At 44.5% G+C, this 26,412-nt stretch overlaps 1 protein-coding gene across 5 annotated transcripts in view; it reads right to left on the bottom strand.

Moving 5' to 3' along the window:
• Nucleotides 1-26,412, bottom strand: part of NEXMIF (neurite extension and migration factor) — a 371,829-nt gene that overhangs the window by 80,039 nt on the left and 265,378 nt on the right. For all 5 annotated transcript variants that reach the window (XR_014460689.1, XM_083159249.1, XM_083159251.1 and 2 more), the window contains one exon: nt 7,758-7,855. Coding sequence is in view for 4 of the 5 variants with exons in the window: in XM_083159249.1 (XP_083015375.1) it covers nt 7,758-7,771 (14 nt within the window). In the remaining variant the exon portion in view is untranslated. The remainder of the gene's footprint in view (nt 1-7,757; nt 7,856-26,412) is intronic.

Raw genomic sequence — 26,412 nt, 5'->3', positions numbered from 1 at the left:
CCTTAAACGTCTCTTTTCTAATGTAAATAGTCCCAAATTGCTTAATATCTCCACGTAGCTTAAATTCTCCATTCCCCTAATAAGGTTTGTTGCTCGCCTTTGGACTTTTTCCAATTCTATGATGTCCTTTTTATAGTGCGGGGCCCAGAACTGTACTCCGTACTCCAGGTGAGGTCTCACCAATGCTTTATATAGTGGCATAATTACCCTTGAGTCCCTAGTTTCCATTCCCCTCTTAATACATGCCAGAATTTTGTTGGCCTTTTTTGTAGCTACATTACAATGGGCACTACATCCTAGATTGCTGTCTATTTGGACTCCTAGATCCTTTTCAAGTATGGAATTACCCAGTTCCTCTCCGCTAAGGTTGTAACTTGCACACTGGTTGTGTCTCCCAAGGTGCATAACCTTACATTTATCTACATTGAACCTCATCTTCCATTTTTTTGCCCACTCATCTAGAATTGCAAGATCATTTTGAAGCATGGTGACATCTTCTGGTGATTTGATGACTTTGCTAAGTTTTGTATCGTCCGCAAAGATGGATACATTGCTGAGTAACCCTATCCCAATATCGTTAATAAAAATGTTAAACAAAATGGGCCCCAAAACCGAACCCTGGGGCACTCCACTTAGTACCGGTATCATATCTGATACGGCACCATTCACAACCACTCGTTGTTCTCTATTACATAGCCAATTCCCTACCCATCTGCAGATATTTTCACCCAATCCTAGGTTCTCCATTTTATTAATCAATCTCTTGTGTGGGACAGTATCAAATGCTTTAGCGAAATCTAGGAAAATCATATCTACAGCATTTCCATTATCAAGGTTTTTGCTAACCTCTTCATAGAACCCTAGTAGATTAGTTTGGCATGAACGATTTTTCACGAACCCATGTTGGTTAGTACTGAGTAGACGGTGATGATCTAAATATTCCTGGATACCATCCCTTAAAAATCCTTCAAATAGTTTACCCACAATTGATGTTAAACTAACGGGTCTGTAATTAGCGGGATCTTCCTTTTTTCCTTTTTTGAATATTGGCACTACCTCTGCTATTCTCCAATCTTTTGGTACTATACCTGACGATAGTGACTTGCTAAAGATATAATGTAGGGGGGTAGCTAGTTCATCCCTTAATTCCATTAATACCCTCGGATGAATCCCATCTGGCCCTGGTGACTTATTTGTTTTGAGTTTGCTTAGCCTCAGTATTATTTCCTTCGGCGTGAAATCCACAATGAGATCTGGCTTATTTGTCCCGTTTGTGGTAAATGTTCGTTCCACAGTCTGCTCTCCCTTAGTAAATACTGATGAGAAGAACTCATTTAACAGTTTTGCTTTTCCCTTGTCCTCAGTAACACTTTTTCCACTAGTATCAGTTAGTGGGCCTATGTTTTCCTTAATTAACCGTTTACTGTTTATGTATTTAAAAAACGGTACTTGTTTCCTAGCACGGCCACAATCTTAAGTAATCGTGTCCCTTAATTAAGGGACACGATTACCCCCGATGGACCCGATTTCTTTTGAAATCAGGTCCATTTTGCCGGCTAGGAGACAATATCGGGGGCATCGCGTCGGTCGGGACCATTAACATTGGTCCCGACGCGACCGACGCGATGCCCCCGATATTTCCATAGGCTTCAATGTTAAAAAATATTTTAACATTGAAATCTTGTCGGGAAAGGTAAAATATCGGGGGCATCGCGTCGGTCGGGACCATTAACATTGGTCCCGACGCGATGCGACGCGATGCACCCGATTTTTGCATAGGCTTCAATGTTAAAAAATTTTTTAACATTGAAATGCTGTAAAAATGTGAAAAAATGTGAAATGGGCCAATATGACCCATTTCACATTATAGATGTCCCCGTCGTCACCCCACGATAGACGCCAACCCGAAGCGTGGCGAGCGCAGCGAGCCCGCGAGGGGCGGCGGTACGCGTCCTCCGACCTTTTCATGCCCTACTATCCACGTCGGCGTGGAGTGAGAATAGAATAGTGTGGCGAGCGCAGCGAGCCACCGAGCCCGAAGCGTGGCGAGCGCAGCGAGCCCCGCGAGGGGACGCGGATACCTTCACAGTTATACGCGTCCCCTTGCGGGCTTCACAGGTGTCCGTGGCGACGCGGACACCTGTGAAGCCCGCGAAGGGACGCGTTTACCTGTGAAGGTATCCGCGTCCCCTCGCGGGGCTCGCTGCGCTCGCCACGCTTCGGGCTCGGTGGCTCGCTGCGCTCGCCACACTATTCTATTCTCACTCCACGCCGACGTGGATAGTAGGGCATGAAAAGGTCGGAGGACGCGTACCGCCGCCCCTCGCGGGCTCGCTGCGCTCGCCACGCTTCGGGTTGGCGTCTATCGTGGCCTGGGGTTAACGCGCTTAAATTTGGGGGGGTTGGGAATTTTTTTCATTGAATCCAATGTAAAATTGGGTCCCAGGGACCCAATTTACATTGGATTCAATGAAAAAATCGGGTCAAAAATCGGTCGGTCGCATCGCATGCGACCAAATCGCATGCGATCGACCCGATTTTTCCGACACGACCACCCCGATCTGAATCGGTGTGGCCGTGCTAGGAAACAAGTACCTAAAAAACTTCTTTGGGTTGGTTTTGCTTTCAGTGGCTATGCACTCTTCATATAATATTTTAGCTGCTTTGATTACCCCTTTACAAGTTTTGTTTGATTCTTTGTATTTTGCGAACGCCTCCTCACACAACCTTTTTATGTCCAGCACTCCCCTTCTAGTAAAGTGTTTGCCTGGGTACCTTCTCCTGCAGGCAATCCTGTGGCATATGCATACCTCCCAACTGTTCCGCTTTTTGATGGAACCTCACATTTTTTTGGGACGTTCCCGTGTCCCGCCAGAGGCCGGCCGGCGGCGAAGGTTGGGGGGAGTTGGTAGTCCCCCTGTCACCCCTTGTCTTTATCTCCCCAGCCCCACAGGCTGCAGAATAGACGCTGTGCGCATGCACCTATCTGCAGCCTGAGGGGTTGGGGATATAGCCAGCAGCTCAGAGAGCCACTAGCCATGCCCCCACAGCGGCGAAAATGGGGCTGCTTCAAGATATTTCCACGGCCTGGATTTAATTCCCATTCCGCCCCTGCCGATGTCAGTATACTGACTGTCAGCAGGATGGCTGTTACCTGCTTAATAGTCACAGTTGCTAGGTTAACACCTTGAAATGGTCGACAGACCCAAGGCCGATTTTGACAAAAAGTCGACAGAAGCTTATAGTCGACATAGACATGTTCTACATAAATAAGGTCTACATGAGTCATATAACAACATGGACACTGTATAAGTGTACCCAGGGCATAAAGCGGTCATGCAGAGGTGGGGTGAACTCATTACTCTATGCCACCTAATTACTCCCCCCACTAGACAGAGACAGGGCCAGTGGTAGGGTTTTTGACATCCCCCTGCATGCTAGAATGGTTCTTTGTGAGAATGACTGTGCAGGGCCAATGTTAAAATTTTCCACCTCACCATTAGAGGTGGTGGAACTCAGTTCCACCCTGTTCCCCTTCACTTTAACCCCTGAGTGTACCACATGAGATAATTATTTTATACTAATAGTGTTTGTCCTCAGACCCTACCAATTCCATACTTCCCAACTGTCCCGCTTTCCGCGAGAACATCCTGTTTTTTTGGGGACGTTTTCGCATCCCACCCAGGGCCGCCAGGGCCCCGGGGGGGGCATTGGGGATCCCCCTAGCCTGAAAGGAATAGACGCTGTGCGCACGTGCACATTGTCTATTTAACAATGCAGAGGGGAGAAAAACAGGGGTGTGTCCCGAAGACACGTCATCCCATAAGGCCACGCCTACTTTCCGGGCACACGTGCGGCTGCTCCGCGGACGTTTCTTGATTAGTGAGACACAGATGTTTGGAGGCATGCAATTCTATATGTTGAAATATTAGGAAAAACTGACAACAGAGCCTTCATCCTCTACCACATCACACAATATAGCTTGATGCCGCCTTCATCTATTTGTGGAGGTGCCTGTGAGAGAAAGGTTGCTCTCAGAAGCCAGCAAGTGTGCTCTGAAAGGCCAGAGAAAAAACCAGGTTTGCCCTTGAAACCTTTTCACATGTGACACGCTCAGCAGCTCACCAATTATCCAGGGATGAAAATCAATGATGAAGTCGCAACATTATATGTGTATAGTTGTAGCAGGCAATAGAAGTACATTACTACAAGACAAACTACTACACTGTGACTTCCGAAGCCTGTATCCCTTATCAGTAAACATGAAAACAGTTATATTTCACTTATATGTGCTGGAGCACAAATGCATTATGGTTCATCACACTATTCATGTATTAAAGAACACGCTACACAATCAAAAAAACAAACTGTTGCCACTAACTCACTTTAAAAGGCAAAGTAGCAATTTCGGTTGAATGCTTAATTCCAATGGAATACCAACTGTTATCAAATAAATGGTTTAATGTGTAAAGTTAAATTATCTGTTACATGTAATAGCTCAGTAACCTAATGACAGTGAAATGATGTGGAATTGTTTAAACGTTCCTTACTAAGCAGCTAAATGGCAGAAGTGTATTAAAGGGAAATCGGTCCTATTTGTGTGCAGTGACAAGCCGCCTATTTGTGCATTAGCTGCTCTAATGATATATTTACTGCAGCCCACCACCCTGCCCCTGTACATTCCAATCACTCACAGTGCTTGGATGCTATAAACAGTGACCACTGTATATTCTAATGTTGTCACCTGAAACAAAGATCATTTGGAAAGTGTGTGTAGTGAAATCATTATCTAGATAACAATTCAATTATAAATTACAAGGAAGCCCGCTCGAAGCAAATGCTTCCAAAGCTAGTCTGTTACCTTGTGATTGCCTCTGTGTTTGGGCATGTGTGAGAAAGAAAGATGTAGTTTCACTCGCTGCCAACAGATATATATATATGGTACTTATGTATTATCTGGGTGTCCGATTATTGCATTGCATCGCATCGCATCGCATGCAATATAGTGGCATACAATGCAATGCAATGTGATTTTTCATTGTAAAGACCCAATTTTTAATTGTATGGTCAACCGCGAGGGGACACCGAATACATGTAAAGTTATCCACGTCCCCTCGCGGGGCTCACTGCGCTCGCCGCGCTTCGGGCACGGTGGCTCGCTAGGCTCGCCACACTATATAAAATCAACTCCATGCGTAGTTGGATAGTGGGGGTATGAAATCACCCATGGTTGACTATACAATTAAAAATCAGGTCTTTACAATGGAAAATCGCATTGCATTGCATGCTTTACAATGAAAAATCGCATTGCATTGCATGCCTTAAGTACTTTTAAAAATAAAGTGTAAAGAAAACAGAAAAGAATACTTTCATGTTACCATGCCGGGTTATACATCAGCTGTCACATTAATGCACACATAGTTATTTTTATTTTTATTTTCTATTATATGTTTATATATCTGCTATTTACACTTTTATATTTTTTGTATATATATTTGCTATGTCCCTATCTGACTTAACCGCTGCCACACCTCAGTAACCTTTGATTACTATGGGATCCCGTACTATGGGATCCCGTAGGGTGGCTCCGCCTGTGTATCAGAGCGGCAGGTGCGTCAGATTGGATTCACTGGGTGATTCTCTACTTAAGGTGTTTGCTTGTATGTGCAAGTTGTATCCTGATGACGGTTAATAAAAGAACCGAAACGGTCGTTGATATGAAGCTGCAGTAAGCATTGTCTTCCTTTCTACAAAGAACGTGAGTGCCACGTCTCTACTCTTTATATGTGATTACTGGGCATATTGCTGAGGAATCTTTGGGGGCACCCGTTCAAGTAAACTTACCATCGACAGAGTGCCGGATGTGTAGACATATATATATATATATATATATATATATATATATATAGATGATCCTAATGAATGGAATGATAAGAACTAACCCTACTTTATTTAAATAAGGTACTTGTTACCTAGCATGGCGCCCGTCGTGGGTGATCGCATACCTTAACTTAAGGTATGTGATGGACATGACCAACGTGATTTTAAGGCTATTTTTAGCCTTTTCCCCGTCAATTAAAAAATCGCGTCCATCGCATGACTTAAGTTAAGGCATGCGATGTGACCGACGCGATTTAACATTGAATGCATTGTATTCAATGTTAAATTCCTATGTAAAATCGGGTCCATACAATGCGACCGATGCGATGGACACGATTTTACATAGGGAACAATGTTAAATGGGCCAATGGACCTAATTTTTCATTGTATACCCACCCTGATTTACATGACAAATGCCCCCCCCATTGTTAACGCCACCCCACGATGAACCCCAACCCGAAGCGTGGTGAGCGCAGCGAGCCCGCGAGGGGCGGCGGTATGCGTCCTCCAACCTTTTCATACCCCCACTATCCACGTCGGCGTGGAGTCGAATGTATATAGTGTGGCGAGCGCAGCGAGCCACCGAGCCCGAAGCGTGGCGAGTGCAGCGTGTCCCCTCGCTGGGCTCGCCCCGCTTTGGGCTCGGTGGCTCGCTGCGCTCGCCACACTATATAAACTCCACACCGGCGTGGATAGTGGGATTATGAAAAGGTCAAAGGATGCATACCGCCGCCCCTCGCGGGCTCGCTGCGCTCGCCACGCTTTGGGTTGGCATTCATCGTGGGGTGGCGTTAACAATGGGGGGGCCATTTGACCCATCAGGGTGGGGAAACAATGAAAATTTGGGTCTGGGGGGCATTTAACATTGGGGCCAATGTAAAATCAGGTCTCAGGGACCATTTTACATTGGTTCCAATGTAAAAATCGCGTCGATCGCATCGCATGCAATTTGGTTGCATGTGATGCGATCAACGCAATTTTTTGGAACCCGATGGATACAATTTCCATCGCTGGCGCCGTGCTAGGAAACAAGTACCGAAAATAATTAAAAATCTTTTTTTTTTTTAAGTACTCACAATCAATTAACTGTATCTGTGATCAATCCACAATTGTGGTAGTAGGTTTTAATGGCCTTACCTCACTGCATTAAAGAGACTTTCATAAATATATCAGAACTTGTGTCTATAAGAAATGTTATATATATATTAAACCTTCTCAAGAAGACTGGTGGAGAGGTTTCTCATAGCAAAAAATCTTACTTTTGATCTATAGAATGTACTGGAAAAATGATAAGTAAAATCTGATTGACAGCTATAGGAAACATTTTCCCTCTAGAAGGTTAGACCACCCTCCCCCTATTGTATTTATCTGATCACGGCATAATGTGTAATTAGAAAATATTATTACAGGTATGTTAATGTAAGGGGAACGTGGTAGAACTGAGTTCTACCACCTCTAGTGGTGAGGTGGAACATTTTAACCTCCACATTGGCCCTGCACAGTAATTCTCACAGAAACGCATTCTAGTTTGCAGGGGGATGCCAAAAACCCTACCACTGGCCCTGTCTCTGCCTAATGGGGGGAGCGGAGGGGGTAATTAGGTGGCATAGAGAAATGAGTTCCCCCACCTCTGAATGACCACTTTAAGCCCTGGTGTGGAGAATAGGCCTATTATACTTAAGATGGCTAAGTACGATTCAACTCCTGAAGGCAGTTATTTCGTCAGCTGAACCAATGTTTGTGGCCCGATGGATTTGTAATGAATAAACAGCCAATAGCCTGCATTCTCTCGAATATTTTTCTGCATAATGTCCAAGTTCCAATTGTCTTGTGTTATTACTGCACTATGTAATAGCAGTTTATATGTAATTACTCACCTTGAACAATGCATTCCCGCCTTATCTCTGGGCCTTCGGAAGTGATCTGCAGGCTGCTTGACGGTCGCGGACTATTGGCATCTTGCATCCTTCAGCACCTTTGGAAAACCAAAATAAGTAAAATAAATAAAAATGAAGTTTTTTTTTAATTGAATTACTGTGTATATAAAAAGCATAAAGAAGCTGCAAATATAAAGCTGACATTATATATCATAGTCAAGCCTATGAAGTACATACATTGCCATTGCTGGTCAGTCAAAAGAAATGGCAAATAGATAAGGGTCACATTTACATATTCCCTGTTCATAAAACTTTGTCAAACAAAAACAATTACTGACGGGCCAAATACATCCACAATAATCACATCACAGAAAACAAACAATCAAAAAATGTTTTTAAAATTGTTACTTTTTCTTTCCAGCACCAGACTAATTAAAGGTTATAATTTCCACTGTATATAAAGTATGCATATCTGAAGTATAGGACACAATCAATAAAACAAAGTATTTCAAAGTTAAAGGCACTGATCTAGAATGTAGGGTATTTTCTTCTTTATGTAGGGTACACACCAGAACGATTTGGCCCAAAATGACCCAATTTAGATACAATCTCGACCGATTTATGTAAATTGAGCATGTTTTGGCTGTTTCTGAGCCGATCCCGATCCGATGTGTGGCACCACGGGTCGTAAGGTCATTTCTCAGTCCTACCTGCAGCATTCTAGTGGGTACGGGTCACAATTGGATCGGGCCTGGATTGAATGCAGATCGTAAGCGGGTCGTCATCTCCACAGATCGTGAGCGGGTCGTACGATCGTCTTATGACCCGCTCACGATCTGCATCGTTCTGGTGTGTACCCAGCATTAGACAAATTGTAGATGTCTCACCATCAGGGCCAGATTAACAATGGTGCAGATGGGCTCTAGATGTCCATATAAATATAGGCTCATAATCATGATAATATGATGACCACCAGATAGACAGCAGCTGGCCACATGGTTACCCATAATCCTAAGTATAAAAAATGAATTTCCATTTTATACATTTATGCAATGTTTGTAGTTTTATATATTTAGAGAGACAATGGGGCATATGGTGTATGGATTCTACATGCTTACATGGTATTGACCTCACTTCTCATAATAGGCCCATGAACATTTTCAGCTCCAGACCCATTAAACTCTTCATTTGGACGTGCTCACCACAGATCCAGTGCCCCAAACTCTGTAATAGCTAGACAGCAATTTTGAAGGGAACATCTTATACGCAGTTATATGATATCAAACAGGTGCAGATGCTCCTCCCTCCTCACTTCACTTTTGCAGAGGGAGTGGTGCATCTAGTGTGGAAAGAGCATGGAACCAGTACAGCCAACGGTCAACCCAAAAGATCTGATGTATAATATCAGTCATGTAAAGTTATGCTTTTGTTTTTTATTTATCTTCTTCACCAACACAATTATGCAGCTGTAGATACATTTATGTTAGCTCATACTATACTCATACCTACATCCAATATACTGCTAAACTATTCTATATAACCCAACTCTCTAAAAAGATTGTCACATCTTGTTATCCCAATCTGTACTGTACAGATGAGTACTGTCACTGTGACGAGGGCTGCTACATAGGCAAAGCAGGAGGGGTTTCTGGTTGCCCGGAAACCCCCCTTCTCTTGGCAAGAGCCTTAAAATATGACAACACTAGAACTGGTCTATAATATGATCATAATATGAGCTGCCACCACATCATGCAGTGTAAGGGACAGAGCGGAGCTTTTGCACATGCCTAGTGTACCAGCTTCTTCTACCACATTTAGTTTATGTGTGGATGTGAGCCCTCAAACATCGCTATGGACATGAGAGTAGCTGCCAGGGGGAAGAGACAGGAGCCTTACCATGTAGTGGAAGATCCGAGCTTACAAAGTGCAGTACTGGTTCTATTGTGTTTGTGTATTTATTTATTTATTTATTATGATATGTTTAAACTTTTCCTGACCATTTTATTTGAATGTTTGATACAGCCTATACTATATACCATTTGTACTGTTAAATATTAGTACTCTATTTCATACAGTATTCAGTGTATACAGAGACCAATTTTAGGACTTTTACCATTACCCCAGATTCCCGTTCTTTCTCCAGTGCAGAGTAGCAAATTTGGATTATATTTGGAAACCCCCTCTAAAAACCCTGCGTTTGCCACTGTGCGGAGGGGCAGTGTGTGGGGAAATTCAGAAGTATTTTTTTTAAGTCTTACTGAAGAATCTTAGGTCATCCATGCACAAACACATACAGTACATTGATATATAGAACTACTACATAAATCATCCCTACCAACATTCAGTCCCAGTGGAATGGAGGCATAGTTTTATGGGAATACGACCATCGCAATCCACATCCCTGTTTTCATCATTATGGGGGCATGTCCGGCGCTTTGTGAGCTGCTAGCCATCCCCACAGTCCCTCACTCCCATTGTATAGATACGCACAGCATCTACTCACCCCAGCTCTGGTAAGCAGCAGTGAGTGACAGGGGGACTACAAACTGCACCTCCTTAACGCCACCACTGTGGGACACAGCTGCACGTGTGTAGGGCAGGCAGTCCCAATCTCATTAACCCTAAAACCCTTGACTGCTGATAGTTAAATCACAAAGGTGTTATACACAGTGACCATTCACAGTCCCATCAATCTCAGCGTCGTCCCTCCTCACAGAATTAGCCATCAGCTGCTCAGCTTTAGAGCTGGAGCCAGAGAAGCCTGAGTCCAGAGCTGCCTCTATCTCCTGATCATATTTCAGGCAAACTGGCTCATCTGAAGAAATGCTATTTTTTTTGTATTGCCTTTTCTCCTTAAAAATGCAAGAAATATCCTCAGCTTGGAGCGTAAATACCCATTTCACAGATGGCACTGATTCAGTTACTGTGTATGAAATTCATTTTGTACACAGTATGAAGACAGACAGTTCAAAAGAGATCTGAAGGCTCTATTAGTATGCATAACAAGGGTCCCCTGGCAATAACTGTGACCAGCACTGGAGAAAGATAAGCCAAGCACTGAACATGTGGTTCGAGCTGCAATAAGCTCTTCTGAGTGACTGTTTATCTGTTTATTTTTTCTGCCTTATTCTGCATTGGAAGTGTCCTGGATACAGAGTATCTTCACCATGAACAAAAACCTCACAATTGTGTAGGAGAAGAACTAATGTAAATAGAACATAGTTGCCTACCCTCATGCTGCATTCTGCAGGACACTCCCTGAAATAGCAGCAATCTCCCTTTCTCCCTCATTAGTCCACCAAGCTTCCTCATTTCACCTAGCTCACATTACTGCAGGGTTGCCGACTTTAAGATTCTCCTCTCCGGGAGATGCCCGGAGAGGAGAGTTTCAGCAGCCGCTCAGGGGGCGGGGCTAACGAGTGACATCACTAAGCCCCGCCCCCATGCTGTTAAAGCAGTGAATTCACGGAACTCTGTGGAGGGGGCGGGGCTAAAATGACGCGATTGTGCCGTTTTAGCTCCGCCCCCTCCTCTGAGACCCGAGGATTGCAGCATTTTAATGCCGCGATCCGGGGGTCAGCGGGGGTCCCCCCTGAATCCGGGAGGGTTGCCCACCCTTCCGGGGGCCGGGAGGGGGTACCCGATTTTCGGGAGACTCCCGGAAATTCCGGGAGGGTCGGCAACACTGCATTACTGTTACATTGTTTGGAAAAAGATAGATACATTTACATTGAATCATCAGTACCATTTCCCAGCACTTTACCAAGTATAGTAGCTCTTACTAACTGCTTTGGGGCTCATCTATATTTGGATATAATTTATTTTAAGATTCCTCTCAGATGTAGCAGTACACACCCTCGCTTCTAGGTGCCACATTCACAATCTCTTTTCACAATCTCTTTATATATGGAACTAGACACGCCCTTTAGATGGAGCATGACCTTAACGGGTCGCTGTGCAAAATTCTACTACCAACTATAATCTCCCTGAAACTAGTTTTCAAAAGTAGACAAGTATGAAATAGAATATTCTACCATTTATTTTCTACTAGCCTTGGAAGTACAATAAGTACTTTTTTCTGTGCCAGTGTGTTTTTTATATGCATGTTGTGTGATAGATAGCACTGCATATAATAATATTTAAAATGTATGTCACATCTGTGAAAGCTTTATTGCTAACTTACAAACACTGGGTAAGGACGAGGAAGCTGACTACTCACCCTAATGAATATACTTTTCACATTCTCTACCTCCTACCTCTCTGAGCAGTAGCTCATTTGAATCAGGGCCATAGTCAACATTGGGGGTGCCTGGGGCACTTAAGAAACCGGGGCTCTGGTGAAAGCTTTGGGAGGGGGTTATATGAGATTGTGCATATGTCCCAACATGACCCATACCAGAAGGGACACTTCAAACTGTGTCCATGTCGACAGTGTTGACATTCGGGTAAAAAATAACTGTGAAAAACCCCATGTTGACCTTTTGACTGTCAACCTTGCCAATGTCGACCTAATGCTTGTGTCGACCTAATGTCTGGTCGACCTAAACCCATGTCGACCTTGACCCATGTCGACCTAATGGTGTCGACCTCGTTGTTGTAGACCAAACGATCCACACCTTTTTTAACCCAGGTGAATGCAATCATAACATGACAGGGAGATAGCATTTTGTATCTATTGGAATAGGTCATGTTGCGATGTATGGACTGTGCATATTAAATTTAATTCAATGGTGTATATAATATTGCCCATACACCTAGGCAGGTAGGACAAAAACCTAGGAACCCTGTGTTACTTATAGCTCTCTCCACCCGGCTATCTCTTCTCTGGTCAGGAAGCTCATCGGTAGCTAATGAAACCTTATACTCCTGTATCTCTGCCTGTACTGCGTACTGTCCGGCTCATATCCTGACTGCCTATTTCTTCTGCTGTATAAGAGGGACAGCCAGTAATGTCAGCATGCTCTGGCCAGGGACGCCCTGACAAATGGGCCGCCAGGTTACAGTATGCCCTGGAAACACCTTCCCACCCACCCACCCCTTATATGGCTATGTCCCCCATTTGGTCCTCTTGTCCATTAGAAAATCATGGTAGCAGTAAATAAAAAATAAAACTTAACAAAAATACTCCCCTATTCTTTGTTCCATGTAGGAATCCATGGACTCAAGAATGAAAAAAGTTATACGCCACCATCAGACCTAGCAGTGACATGAATGCTTGTTAACTGAGTGGTTTCCACCAGTTCAAACAGGGGGGAGTTAACTGGCTAATGCTGTGTTCTCACTGCGAGTGAGAAATACACAGCTTTTCCCCAGCATTGAAATGACGGGGACTGCCGCGCTGGACCCCCGTTCTCTTTGCAAGGCAAATTCCCAGGTGAACAAGTTCTACCCGGGAATTTACCTTTTAACACGGGTTTTTTGGCAGTGTGAACGGGTCAACCCATGTCTGCATACCCGGATCTCAGACACGGGTAAAAAGAAGGGTTTTACCTGTGTATGAGATCCGGGTATGCGACCCGTTCACACTGCCAAAAATCCTGTGTTAAAAGGAAACACGAAATTAGGTCATATTGCTGAACTATGTGGCAGCAATGAATAAACTAATTTAAGGTTTGTGAATTTTATGTAAATTTAAATTCATTTTTTATTTCTTCAAAAAATTATACATAGTATGGTCCTTCAGGATGATGGCCACATGTTTTACGATGTGATGTTGATGTGACGTTGAAGCTGTAGCATATGTCAACAAGTGATTCAGAATTCAGAAGTACATTGTAACCTAATGTATGTACCAGTTTCCTACCATATGTACCAATTTCCTAATAAAAAACTCAGAAATGGCATATATATAAAGATTACAATATGACGCATGTGTTTTGGTACTCACTGTTGGCTGCTGTTATGTCTTATCACATACTCTGTAAGTAACTGGGCACTTGAACATGCAATTTAAGATACAGGGAGAGAGAGAGAGAGAGATAGAGTATGTATGTAATCTAGGTATAGATACTGGTCCTAACTACTGTACTTACTCCCCTACTATAGAATTAAGGGCCTAATTCAGACTTGTTTGATGGTGAGGGAACTGCGCATGCACAACTGCAACCTCGCATGTAGTGTCCTCCAAGCCCTTGGGGGGCGGTATGCAACAAAACTGAGGCATGATGTCAGTGGCTGGTTGCAGTGGTGTAAGTTCTTCCCAGTTGCCAGGAGATATCATTGTGTTGTCGTCGCCCCCCGACCCCCCCCCCCCCCATACATACACACACACACACACAGCACCTTATATAAGTCTACGGTCCTGCCAGGAGGGGGGTTGGGATCATTTGGTCTATTGCATTATGGTAGAAAGTCATTAGGTCGAATCCATTAGGTCGACATGCTAAAAGGTCGACATGATTCTAGGTCGACATGGGAAAAGGTCGACATGATTCTAGGTCGAAAGGTCATTAGTTCGACAGGTCATTAGTTCGACAAGGTCATTAGTTCGACATTGTCTATGTCGACATTCACAAGGTCGACATGGGGTTTTTCACTGTTTTTTTACCTGAATGTCAACACAGTCGACATGGACACAGTTTAAAGTGCACTGCATCCCCTCGCATCGCTCGCTGCGCTCGCAATGCGTCGGGCATGGTGCCTCGCTACGCTCGGCACACTATTTTATTCTCCCACCACGCCCTAGTGGATGGTAGGGCATGAAATACCGCCTGTCGGCACATGTTGGCTCAAAAAACAGTGAAAAACTCCATGTCGACCTTGTGAATGTCGACATAGACAATGTCGAACTAATGACCTTGTCGAACTAATGACCTCTCGAACTAATGACCTTTCGAACTAGAATCATGTCGACCTTTTCCCATGTCGACCTAGAGTCATGTCGACCTTTTAGCATGTCGACCTAATGGATTCGACCTAATGACTTTCTACCATAATGCAGTAGACCAAATGACCGCATCCCCAGGAGGGGAAGTCAGCCACAGAAGTGATATCACCTTTCAATGAACTGATACCAACTAGCAGGGGAGCTGAGGTGCCCCCTTGGGACTAGGAGCACGGTGGCAGATGACTCCATTGCCACCTTATGCCTTTGGATGGGTGGCATAAGACGCCCGATGCATCTTAGACTCCCAGCCACAGACATCATGCCTCAGTTTTGTGGCATGCCTGCTACCAAATTTTTAGTTATTTAGATAATGAAGCTCATATTACTCATGCTACATTTACATTTTATATTGTTTTATATGGCTTTTTATCAGTGAAATTAGTTGCTGATGCCTGCAAATTGCCATCTCTGCTTAACTTAAAGGGCTTTGTAGGCACATGCTAAAAATGGACCATCTCCAAATATGCTAAATAAGGAGCAAACATGCTCATTCCTTCTGCTTCTACAAACATCTTGCTGTTCTTATCCATGATTGCAGGGGTGCTTGGAAAGAACCGGGGTGGGGGCAGAAAACACTATGGCTGGGGCCTATCTGAGACATGTGTCTACACCGCACTGCCAACCGTTTTCCTGGCTGCCCTGCATGTTAATGCAAATAGGTGTTAATAACATTCACAGAATGCTATAAAGGAAGATATTTTGGGCTACATTTATTTGTGTTCATGACTGACAACCCCCAGTCAAACTGTTAGCACCATCGCTTATTTTCAGATTACAGGAGAAAATCATTAAAAAAAATCTTATAGAAGAAAAAAATATTTAGATATTACTTAGAAAGTCTTACACTGTATCCAAAAATTGTTGCAATTGATCAAAATCGCAGTGGGCATATTCATTGGTAAGAGTAGAATTTCTGATCAATAGTGTATCCTACTGTCAAAATTGTTGCATGGTGGGACAAGGAATGAAATCAGCAAAACAAGCATAAACGAGTCCCTGTCCTCAAGCAACCCTAAGGCAGTGCACTAGCGTATCATTGTAAGCTGACCTAAATGGCCAAATTCTCAACCTGTGTATACTTTGGTACATAGATATATTTATTTATTTATTTACAGTTTCTTATATAGCGCAGAAGATTCCGTTGCACTTTACAATATTAGACAGTGACAGGGCCGTCTTAAGAATATAATGGGCCCCATGGCAAAATAATTTGAGGGCCCCCCTCCCCTCACAACCCCCCTCACCTATGTGCAGCAGCGGCGGGTGGCAGGGATCCGGACAGAGGTGGGTGGAGGGGTCCGCCCAGGAAGCGGCGACTCAGACCTTGATGTAGTGCTGTTTGCCGCCGGGCGGGAAGCACTGCAGATTTTGGAAAGACTGGCTGGGCGCTGATTGGCTGAGCGTCCGGCCAATCAGTATCTGGACAGTCTTTTAAAAATCAGCACAGCAGTGCTTCCTGCCCGGTGGCAGACAGCACTACATCAAGGTCTCCGCTTCCCAGACCGACCCCGTCACACGCCACTCGCTGCCCGGATCCCCTCCACATGCCGCCCGCTGCGCGGGTCCCCTGCACACGCCGCTGCCGGGGTCCCATGCAGATGCCGCTGCCAGGGTCCCCTCCACCCATCACTGCCCGGGTCCCCCGCCACACGCCAGCCTTTCCCTTCCCCATTGTTGTGGGCCCCTACTATCCTTGGGCCCCTGGGCAACTGCCCATTAAGCCCAATGGGAAAGACAGCCCTGGACAGTGATTAAACACACTGGGTAACAACAGACAGACTTGGAGGTTATTCTATATTTGTGGCTAAATCCCTGAAAACACCCATTGGTGGGGGTTAGCCGCAAATATTAATTATTCCCCGAATGTATCAGGAGGGACTGCATTCATACGGACATGGACACACATGGTCACACACACATATTTACACTGAACAAAGAATATTTTGCAATCCATTGAAACTGCCGCAAAAAAAAATGTGCAGGCCATGTTCAGGCTATTTATGTCAGTTTATTACATGTAACCTATTTTGTAGAACTAGGCAGTTAGACTTTACTCTAAATAGCATTTTTCATAGCAATGTACAGTAATCATTGGATTATAGAGGTTTAATAAAATCAATGTACTTTTATTCTAATTCCAAGATATCAAGCAGCGAGACTAAACTTTGATTTTTCGTGTCATTTTTTTCTAGTTAAGAGATGCTTGCAAAAAAGAAAAACACAGAAATCACTCCCAGAAGACTCTGTAAAAAAGCAATATAAGTCAGCAGGGGTCAGTCTCTGGCAGAGCTAGTGGGAGAAGTGTAACTCCTGCTGACCTCCTTCCCAGCTCACAGACCAATTAGCTGCAATTCTGCCTATTAGTTGTGGAAAATGCAGAACAATTATGGAGAAAACACAACAGCTTGCACGCAGAATACACAGCAGAGACTGAGCTGCCAATCATCACTATACCCCCCTATGTTCCAAGCACACAGCACAGCAATGTTACAATCACAGATGTCCCGTTTTCTCCCTTTGTGAATGCTGTTTAGATGAATTAAAAAAAAAAAAAAAAAACATGAATTTATGTGAATTGTACAAAAAAAATTAAAGTTCTCAAAACCTGAGACATGGTTTTGTTTTTTGTTTTTTATCACTTTACAAAGAAACGCTATCCTTTGTTAAAGGTTCAGAGAAGTGACAGAAAGATTAAAATGAAATGAAACTTGAGATTGAAACAGAGCCAACGTATCTGCAAGTTAACAAGCAAAAATATAGCAAATTAAATTTAAACACAAAAACATATACAGTATACGTTAGTATAATTTGGCATTAAGGGGGTTAATCAGTGAGGATCTCAAAGCAAAATCTTTCTGTAATGGGCAAAACCATGTGCACTGCAGGTGGGGCAAATCATGAATACTTGCCTACCAGACCCTTTCCATGAGGGAGAAAATGCTCTGTTCCTGGACTGGGTGCCGGACGGGGTCCCGACAGTTGGCCCCCATAGAGGGAGAATAGAATAGGTGGCCCGCAAGGGGCTTAGTTGCGCTCACCATGCTGTCTGAGTCTGGACAGTCGGGATCAGTGTTGCAAGTAAGGGGGTACGGCGTGGTACGGAGTACCTGTAAGAAATATGTTGCAGGTACGCAGTACCACTTACCCCTGATCCACTGTCATTTCTATTTTCATTTTAAGTCTAAATATAATGCATCCGCAGCCCGCCCACCCAGCGTTATGATTGGTGCTGTATGCAGCTACCGGCTACTGCTGATTTAGCCTGTCACACTGACAGGCATCAGCAGCGCCGACAGCATGAAGAGCAGGCTCCACTATTGTAAGCACAAGCTGCCTGGCTCTCCCCCAAGCAAGAGCCAACCCACCCCCAGTCATTCCCTGTTTCTAATTCCCAGTCTCCTGTGTCCACACCTCTATTGTCATTTAGTCACTCCTCTAGCTTTGTGCGACCACGCCCCTGATGACACATGACCATGCCCATTTTTGGTGGAGGCTATCAGTACCACCAAGAAAAAAATTGTACTTGCACCACTGGTCGGGATCCCGACGTCGGGCTAATGACTGTCGGAATCTCGACTGTCGGTTTCCTGTACTATACCCCCTGGACTTCCCTGGTAATGTATGATTTAGGGATGGCCATTGGTGCAGACGCCATTGATGGTTGCCATACAGATGGGGCATGGCTCATCTTTGCAGGGAATGGTGATGGCGACGCCAGACGCCATCCCCCGCCAGCCGCCATCTGTATAGCGAGAAGGGGACGTGCGCGCACGTGAGGCACGCGCGTCCCACTTCCAGCGCTTCACCTGGGTCACCGCTGGCTTGTCGGCGGTCACCAGGGGGCCCCGCCGCCTGTTTGCACCCCCCCAACCCTTTCCGTCTCCCTGAATCGGAGACAGACAGGGTTCCCGTCGCCCCGCCGACGGAGATTGAGACGCGCGTGCGTTTTAGACGCACGCGCGTCTCAGTCAGATGGCGAGCCGGGCTGCTGGCGGATCGCCAGTGGTGACGTTCTGGCGATTCGCCAGCAAAGAAGAGCCCGGCCCCATCTGTAGATGGTGATTCTGCACCTCACCACCGATAGTGGCAAACTATTTGATGGATAACCATTGACAGTTTTAGCTATCGATGGTCATCCATTAGACTTGACTGAATGGCCCCATGGCCAATCAGAACTCGGGGCGGGGCTTCCGGGTGTTGGGGGCGGAGCCAAGCTCAGTGTCCTGGCACTTTGATAAATAAAAAAAGGAAACATTGGCTCTACTTTGCCATCGATGTAGGGAAACATCGATGGCAAAAGTATTCGACATCGGCCATAAACCATCAATGCTTTAGCCAAACCCTTTGGAAGACGCAGGGTCCACTTCAGCATGTGGCTCTGAGGTCAGAGTACTATAAACATAAACCAGCGTGTGCACATGATGGAAGTAACAGGTCTTTTAAATAATTAATATGAACATTTGAAATCCTTGACATTTCAGAGAAGGTGGCACAAGAGTTAACTTGGTATTTCCTGATCTCAGTCTCCAGCACTTTGCTGATATCTGGTTACCATGGTAATGAAGCTACTTTATCCGCTCAAAATAGTTAATCATGATTAGTGCAAATCTGGGGTCTCTGGCCCTTGTTGGCTTCAAAATGTACCATATATAGTGTAATTTCTGAAATCATGCAATCATAGAGATGCTTAACCAGGGTAATTACTCATAGATTTGGACAGGCGGTATATTTACTAACTTTTCAATGGTTCTGGTCAAATGATTTTAAAGAGCAATATTTAATATAAAACATTCTTGGTTTTCTATTATTAATTAATGTAATCCCAGGTCCAGACCCACAGAAATGTAACAGTTTTTTTCTTCTTAGTTATTACCCTGGGTCTCTATCTAACAAACCTCTATAATAACGGGCTGCCCTCAGCTTTCCCAACAGCCAGCCAAGACTGGAAATGTATGTTGTTGCTTCAATTGCAAACAATACCCACAATATGTAATTGTCCTGTCAAGAGCCCTGGGTAACGTAAGTGCCTTAGTGACCAAGGGATAGATTTACTTAAGTCTGAGTTTTAAGAAAAGAGAGATGTTGCCTATAGCAACCAATCTGTTTCTAGCTATTATCCTTAAGACGTTGTTAAATAAATTATCATTCGAATCTAAGTGGTTGCTATAGGCAACATCTCACACTTTACTAAATTTACCCCATAGTGTCATTTATGGACAGTCAGGGGTAATAAACAATATTTTATACTGGGAAAACGCCATCATTAAATCAGCACATGTAGTAGAATAGTGTTTGTTAGAAAGGTCCATATTGCAACTATACTGCCCCTGTCCTTCAGATGTCATACATAGGAAATTTTTCTGATTGACTCGCAAGGCTGCAAAAGTCGCAGCCTTTCAAGTCCATCAGATGCCGCCCTTTGCCCGCCCTCCCCTCACACGTAGTACCCCCGCATGGCTGTGAATGGATGATTTACATGATCATCCATTCGCAAGCGGGGATAAATCATTCGATGGTCGCTGACCATCGAATGATTTCTCCCGCACACGCAGTTCAGAGAAACCAATATAGTCACTTTAAACTGCGGGCGCCCTGTGCGAGGAAAGGACGGGCAGCTGACATCCGGTGATGTCAGCTGCCTGCCACCCGCATGTCCGTTACGGCCTCATTAGCCTGAGAACGGCCAGCGTTCTCATGGAAACGCCCATGAAATGCTCGGCGCTCCCATATGCCAATGGGGCTGTCCGGCATGCCCCACCCTTCTTTGCCCCCCACTTGGCGTGTAGGGTGCGTGCCCCCTGCGAACCGGAAGTTTGCCGTGGGTGCATGCACCCTGAATGCACGGAGGACCAAAGGGATCTGAATAAGGTCCATAGGCTGATCCAGCTGCAAGGGCTGAGGGCTGAGGTATAGCACCAAATAACAAAGTAGCCACACAGGTAACTGGACAAGCTCCATAGCATATGGAACCCATTATTGTTATAAAGTTTGAGTAGTAGTCATTATGAGTTTTTGGGAGGCTATTGCCCTGAGTCACAGTGCAGCCAGAATTACACATTGTACCACTTCATTGTTTGCAGCGCAGGTGACGGGGAAGGGGGGGGGGGGGTCAAAGGGGACACTCATACCGGGTCCCAAGCTTGTGAGGGGCCCTAAGGCTCTAAGGGGCTCAGGGGATGTAAACATGGCTGCGGCAGTGCAGCCCTAGCAATAGTTCATAAAGGTGCTGCCTGCCCACCTGGCTTCCTGGGAGGGAACTTACATGGATCCCAATCCAGTAACCCCCTCAGTCTGGTCACCTGTACCAGTGACATCACACAACACAGCTAACCATTGGACGAACCAATGCTGCCCTCTCCCATCTGCCCTGCCCAATTATATTGCATAGTGAATATTAATTATAATTTTTTACTAATAATAAAAACACATTCAAAGTTATAAAAATCTGGGTGTGTCGTCAGAGATATCAGTGTACCGGGCCCCAAGATTTCTGTTGCTGGCCCTGATTGTTTGCCTTAGATGCCTCTGTATTAGTCAGAATATGCCGCATATCTGAGATGCTACAGCACTTTCTGGTTAAAAATTTTTTAAAAACCCATGACAATCTTTTAACTGTCGACTTTGCCTATGTTGGCCTAATGCTTGTGTCGACCTAATGACCCTGTTTACCTAACCCCATGTCGACCATCAGACATGTTGGCCTAATGCATGTCGATCTTTCTCTTGTCGACCCTATGACCCATACCCCCTAAGTGCCCATCTGTTAAATGTTTGGCGATGAGAAACAAAATTATCATCTATATATGTCTAGTGCCCATGAGTCTCCGAAACACTGTCATCTGCTGGCAGAGAGAGAAACTACATCTCTTTCTCACACATACACAAACACAGAAGGTAGCAGACTAGCTTTCGAAGCATTTGCTTCGAGCAGGCTTACTAGTGACACTATATAATGGCAACGAGAAGGGATCTGTGGGAAGACTCAGCACAGCAGCAGCAGTATTGCCTACAGCAACAGGATTTCAGGGGCAGTGATTGTAACTCAGTAATTCAATATAATTTTCAATCTTCTTTAACAATATGTGTGTGTGTATTTCGGCTCTGGTAAGGGGAGCAGATTTGTTATTACACACATGCCTGCCAGCATAAAATATTTCATAAATAAATGTAATACAGTAGGAGTGGAACGTGGGGAATCTGCCGAGGGAGAGGCACAGGAAAGGTGGCTGAGGTGCACTAAAGGTCAAATATAAACAGCAAAACGATGACTGGTTTTGTGGGTCCTTATACACTGAGATGAATACTGAATATTCTTCTACATATTAAACAGGTCCTGTGTCATCGCATGCAGTACCTCCTGAGCCGCAGCCTGATAGGTGTGTTTTCTGGGAGCGCAGAGGCCAGTGCCTGCATCTTCTGGCACAGTGGAGTTCTCCATTTTGAGAAATGGTGATAGTGATCTGATACTGCCTCAGCATTCAGATCTGTGATGCTGGCAGAAAGCGTCCGTTTTCTTCAGATACCTTGTGTGGCTTTAATATATCATCACATTGCTTCTGTGTGCAAGGTGCAGCAGCAATGCAAATAGTGTCCACCTCTACAACAGGGTCTCTGCACACTGGCAGTGATGCAATTAAAGTTGTCAAATTTCTGAAAAGGACAGAAATGTGCGGAGTCAAAGGCAAACGTGCAATGCAAGCATACTGGCATATCATCCATACTGCTACAGTGCAATGTGTCATATTACTACTACCTGTGAAAGTCCCAGCAGCAATATCCAATGTACTAATCTGATAGCAGCCACATTTGTAATGACTGAAGTTAGCCATGCTCAAGTGGACAATGTATAGTGGGAATTCATGGCCGCACCATGGCTGGGTGAGGGGAAAGGAAAATCTCCATCAAACAGCATAGTTATGCAGAACTCACTTCATGCCAAAGCTCCCGGATCCTCAGATGTTCTGCAGTCAGCACAAAGCCTGGAGTTCCCTGTCAGTCAGTACAGTAATAATAGCAGCAGGTAACACTCACGAGCTGCAGAAACCATCAGTCAGTCTCACAAGACTCCTACCTCACATACTGTACCTACACTTCTGTCCTACACCATATTGTCCATCTGTCTTTTGTAGACTCTCCCTAAAATAAACAGTGTGACATAAACATACTGTAGCATTGTTTTGCTCACTTTAATTTTACCTTCATGGCATGGAGATTTTATTCTTTACCCAGGGTTGTTGATTTTTTTTTTTTTTACAAAATCCACAATGTAATTACATTTTTATGCTAAATTAAAGATTACATTCTGATCATTCAAGTGATCGCATTAATGTAACAATATTCACACACCAAGACAGAGACTGCAAGAAAGCTCTGTCCATGTGAATCCCTATGCCTGCTTTTCACAGACCACTATATGCATTTGCAATAGTGCAGCTGTCTCAGGAACTGGGATGGACTGGCGGGTGGGTACTGTCTGCAGGTGGTCGCTAGCTGCTGATGATCACCAGCATAGAAATCAGCAACAGCCCAAACAGAGTGACTGGGTTAATGTGTGATGTGTTAAGCATTGGGGGTCTGTGGCAAAGAGTTTCTGGCTGTGTGTGGAATGGCCCCATAAAAAGCAGCAGCCTTATCACAGTGATTGGGGACAAATGTTAATAGTACTGATAATCATCACATTTCACCCTGCTACTTATTTATTATTCCAGCAACAGTGACACCGAAGAGCTGATGCTACCACTCTGTCATTCATACACAGACCTCTTGCAAAGCTCTATTAAGTGCATTTTTGCATCTAAAGAATGGAGGAAGCCTATATAACACCATCTTCAGATAGCAATACTATGACAAGATCCCTTATTTTCTACAATTGGAGTTTAGTCAATCTTAGTACATCCCATTTCCTATTACAAGTAAAGGAAATGTGATATGCGTACTGAGAAACTTGTGATTTTTGTTCCAATTGCCTATTAATACTGTACATTCATGTCATGCTTAAATAATGTGAAAAGGAAATAAAAACACATTTCCCTTTTCATCTATTAAATAATTTTCAAAATATGCCCCAGAGAGGTCGTGGATTAAGAAAGGACAGGATAAAGTCTTATCAAATGTTGGAAGGTTGTCTTTGCAATCAAGCTTTATACAGTCAGGATTGGTCTTAGTGCAAAAATTAGAATGCAATATCTTCAATTACTGAGCCGCCTTTCCTTATAAAAACACAATTTACATAATAACAGGATGGCAGAATGGGGAATTGGGCGGATGTATGGCGGCTGTCAGCTGTACCTATGCAGTGTGGACTAATGGTGGATATAGCAGTATTGTCCCAATTCCGTATTAACGGGACATCCATGGGAGTGTGAGAAGGTGACAGGGGGTCCAATGCCATACCTCTGATACATATTGCTCTCACAAGAGCTTTTGCAAAAATGATGTCTGAATTACTTGATTCTGATATTTATAGAACAGCAAACAATAGATTATAAGAACTGTCAAAAAAATGTACAACCTTAAGGTTACATTTAACACTATGCATACTCTCTATATGAATATTATGTAAGTCTAACGCTCTCCATTTAATTTTTTTAAATATCAACCTTACAGCATATTCCGAGATGCTAATGGTTTGCAATTGAAAGCACCCTAGCTGTTGTGCTGGTTGGAAAATAAATATTAGATGTGAGCAAGAGAAAGGGAGGTGTGAGGAAGAGAAAGGGAGGTGTGAGGGCGGGTATTGCTTGTTTGCTTTGCACAAAAATAGCAGACACAAGAGACTGCGGCGTGCTGATAAAAATCAATGCAACTGTAAGGGTTTGAAAGGGTAAGTTTGTATCAGCGCTGTCCAAGTTTTACATATTCATGGGTTATGGAAGATCTCACTAAATGAAGAGAGATGGGGATAACTTATGCATGTGAGGTCCACAATGAATTCTGCTCTAACGGTCCAACATGATAATGCCAAGCAAGTTTTTTAATTATTCAAGACTTTAGGCTTTGTCCATTCAGTAAATACTCCAAAATGCATGTCCGTTCATAAATATAAGTTTACTTACATATTTTATTATAATATTGTGATTGCCTGTTAACTATAACTGGCCAGTCTTTGTAATATACAGAAACTGTGCTTTGCTGGAACAGAACATTCTGTATAGGACCAATTAAAGGGACATCTTTTAGTAAAGCTTTAAACCTTCTATCAGATTAGGTATGTCATGTAAGCAAATCACTTGCCAATAATTTAATAATAATAAAACATATATTATTTATATAAGTTCATATATATATATATATATATATATATATATATATATATATATATATATATATATATATATATATATATATAAAAGGGAAAGTATGGTGGCAACAAAGGATGCCTAGAATAAGCACAGTCCACAATCCACAAAAGCAACCAACATGTATTGCAGGTGGTCAGTGCCCAAGGTGTACAACTCAATGAAAGTATACCACCACCAAGGGTATTCACTCACCTGAAGCTAAGCTCAGCGGTGCTGCCCAGCACTAAACAGCGCATACAATGGTAATCCCGAGCATTTTCTGGGCTTGCCAGTCTGGGCACTGCAGTATAGCCCGGAGAATTCTCGGGAGTACCACTGAAAGGGTTAAACTACCTAATTTTTTATAGCAATCATTTGGTTTGGACTGACTATACTGTGTACTTGTATGGACAGCTTCTGTTGCACTGATCATACCTGAAACCACAGCTGCTATTGGACTGACTATACTGTGTACTTGTACACACAGCTGCTATTGGACTGACTATACTGTGTACTTGTACACACAGCTGCTCTTGGAGTGATTATACCTGTAAGCACATCTACTCTTGGACTGACTATACTGTGTATACTTTGTACCTGTATACACATCTGCTATTGCTAATTATTATACCTGTAAGGATAGCTGCTATTGGACTGACTTTATCTGTAAGCACAGCGGCTATTGGACTGACTATACTGTGATCCTATACGCTAAGCTGCTATTGGGCTTACTATACTGTAGGAGCCGGACTGGAGGCAAAGCCTGGGGGTAGGCTCCCCTGACAGGGTTTGTAGGGAGCTGACTAGCTGGACAGTCATAGAAGGGGTGTCTAAGGAGAGGGTCATAGGGGGAGGGGCTTAACGGGGTGTAGTAAGGGTATATAAGCAGGGTGCAGGCAGGAAATAGGGGTCACTGGGAGATTTTTCTGAACAGCTAAGCAGCACTGCATCTCCCATGGCTTCCCCAAACGCTGATGCTGAGGTATCTGCAGCGCTGGCTGCCCTCAGGGAGGCAGCAGGCACCAGAGGGACAGAGTGGCTGCAGCAGCAGATGTCAGGTCTGCTGGGGGGACTGGGAGCAGCAACGCAGGAGGCTGCTCCAGCGGGCGCACGGCCTCGGAGGTCCAGGCCTCCGGAGCGCTTCAGCCCATCCGTGTCCCCCAGGGTTCAGCGCCGTTCTAGGAGCCCCGTCAGGGACCCTCCAGGCCAGGCTGCGGGCCGGGCACCTTCCGCCCGCAGGACCAGGTCTGGGAGGAATCCAACATGCAGGCGGAACCCTCCGCGCGGGGGGAACCCCCCCCACGTGCAAGAAGATCCGGCGTTGCGTGGGTCTGGACCTGGAGCGGCGGGGCATGCGGGGCATGCTGCTGCCCAGCGCGGGGTGAGTCGTGCCAGGGGGGCAGAAGTACAGGCTGCGGACCGCAGGCCTGGTACACGGAGCGAGAGACGCACAGCTGGCTCTGCCTCCAATGCGGTCACGCCGGCTGGT

Source organism: Crinia signifera, chromosome 9 (genome assembly GCF_055691185.1).
Source record: "Crinia signifera chromosome 9, ASM5569118v1, whole genome shotgun sequence".
Lineage (NCBI taxonomy): Eukaryota > Metazoa > Chordata > Amphibia > Anura > Myobatrachidae > Crinia > Crinia signifera.
This window is presented reverse-complemented; position numbering and strand designations above follow the sequence as displayed.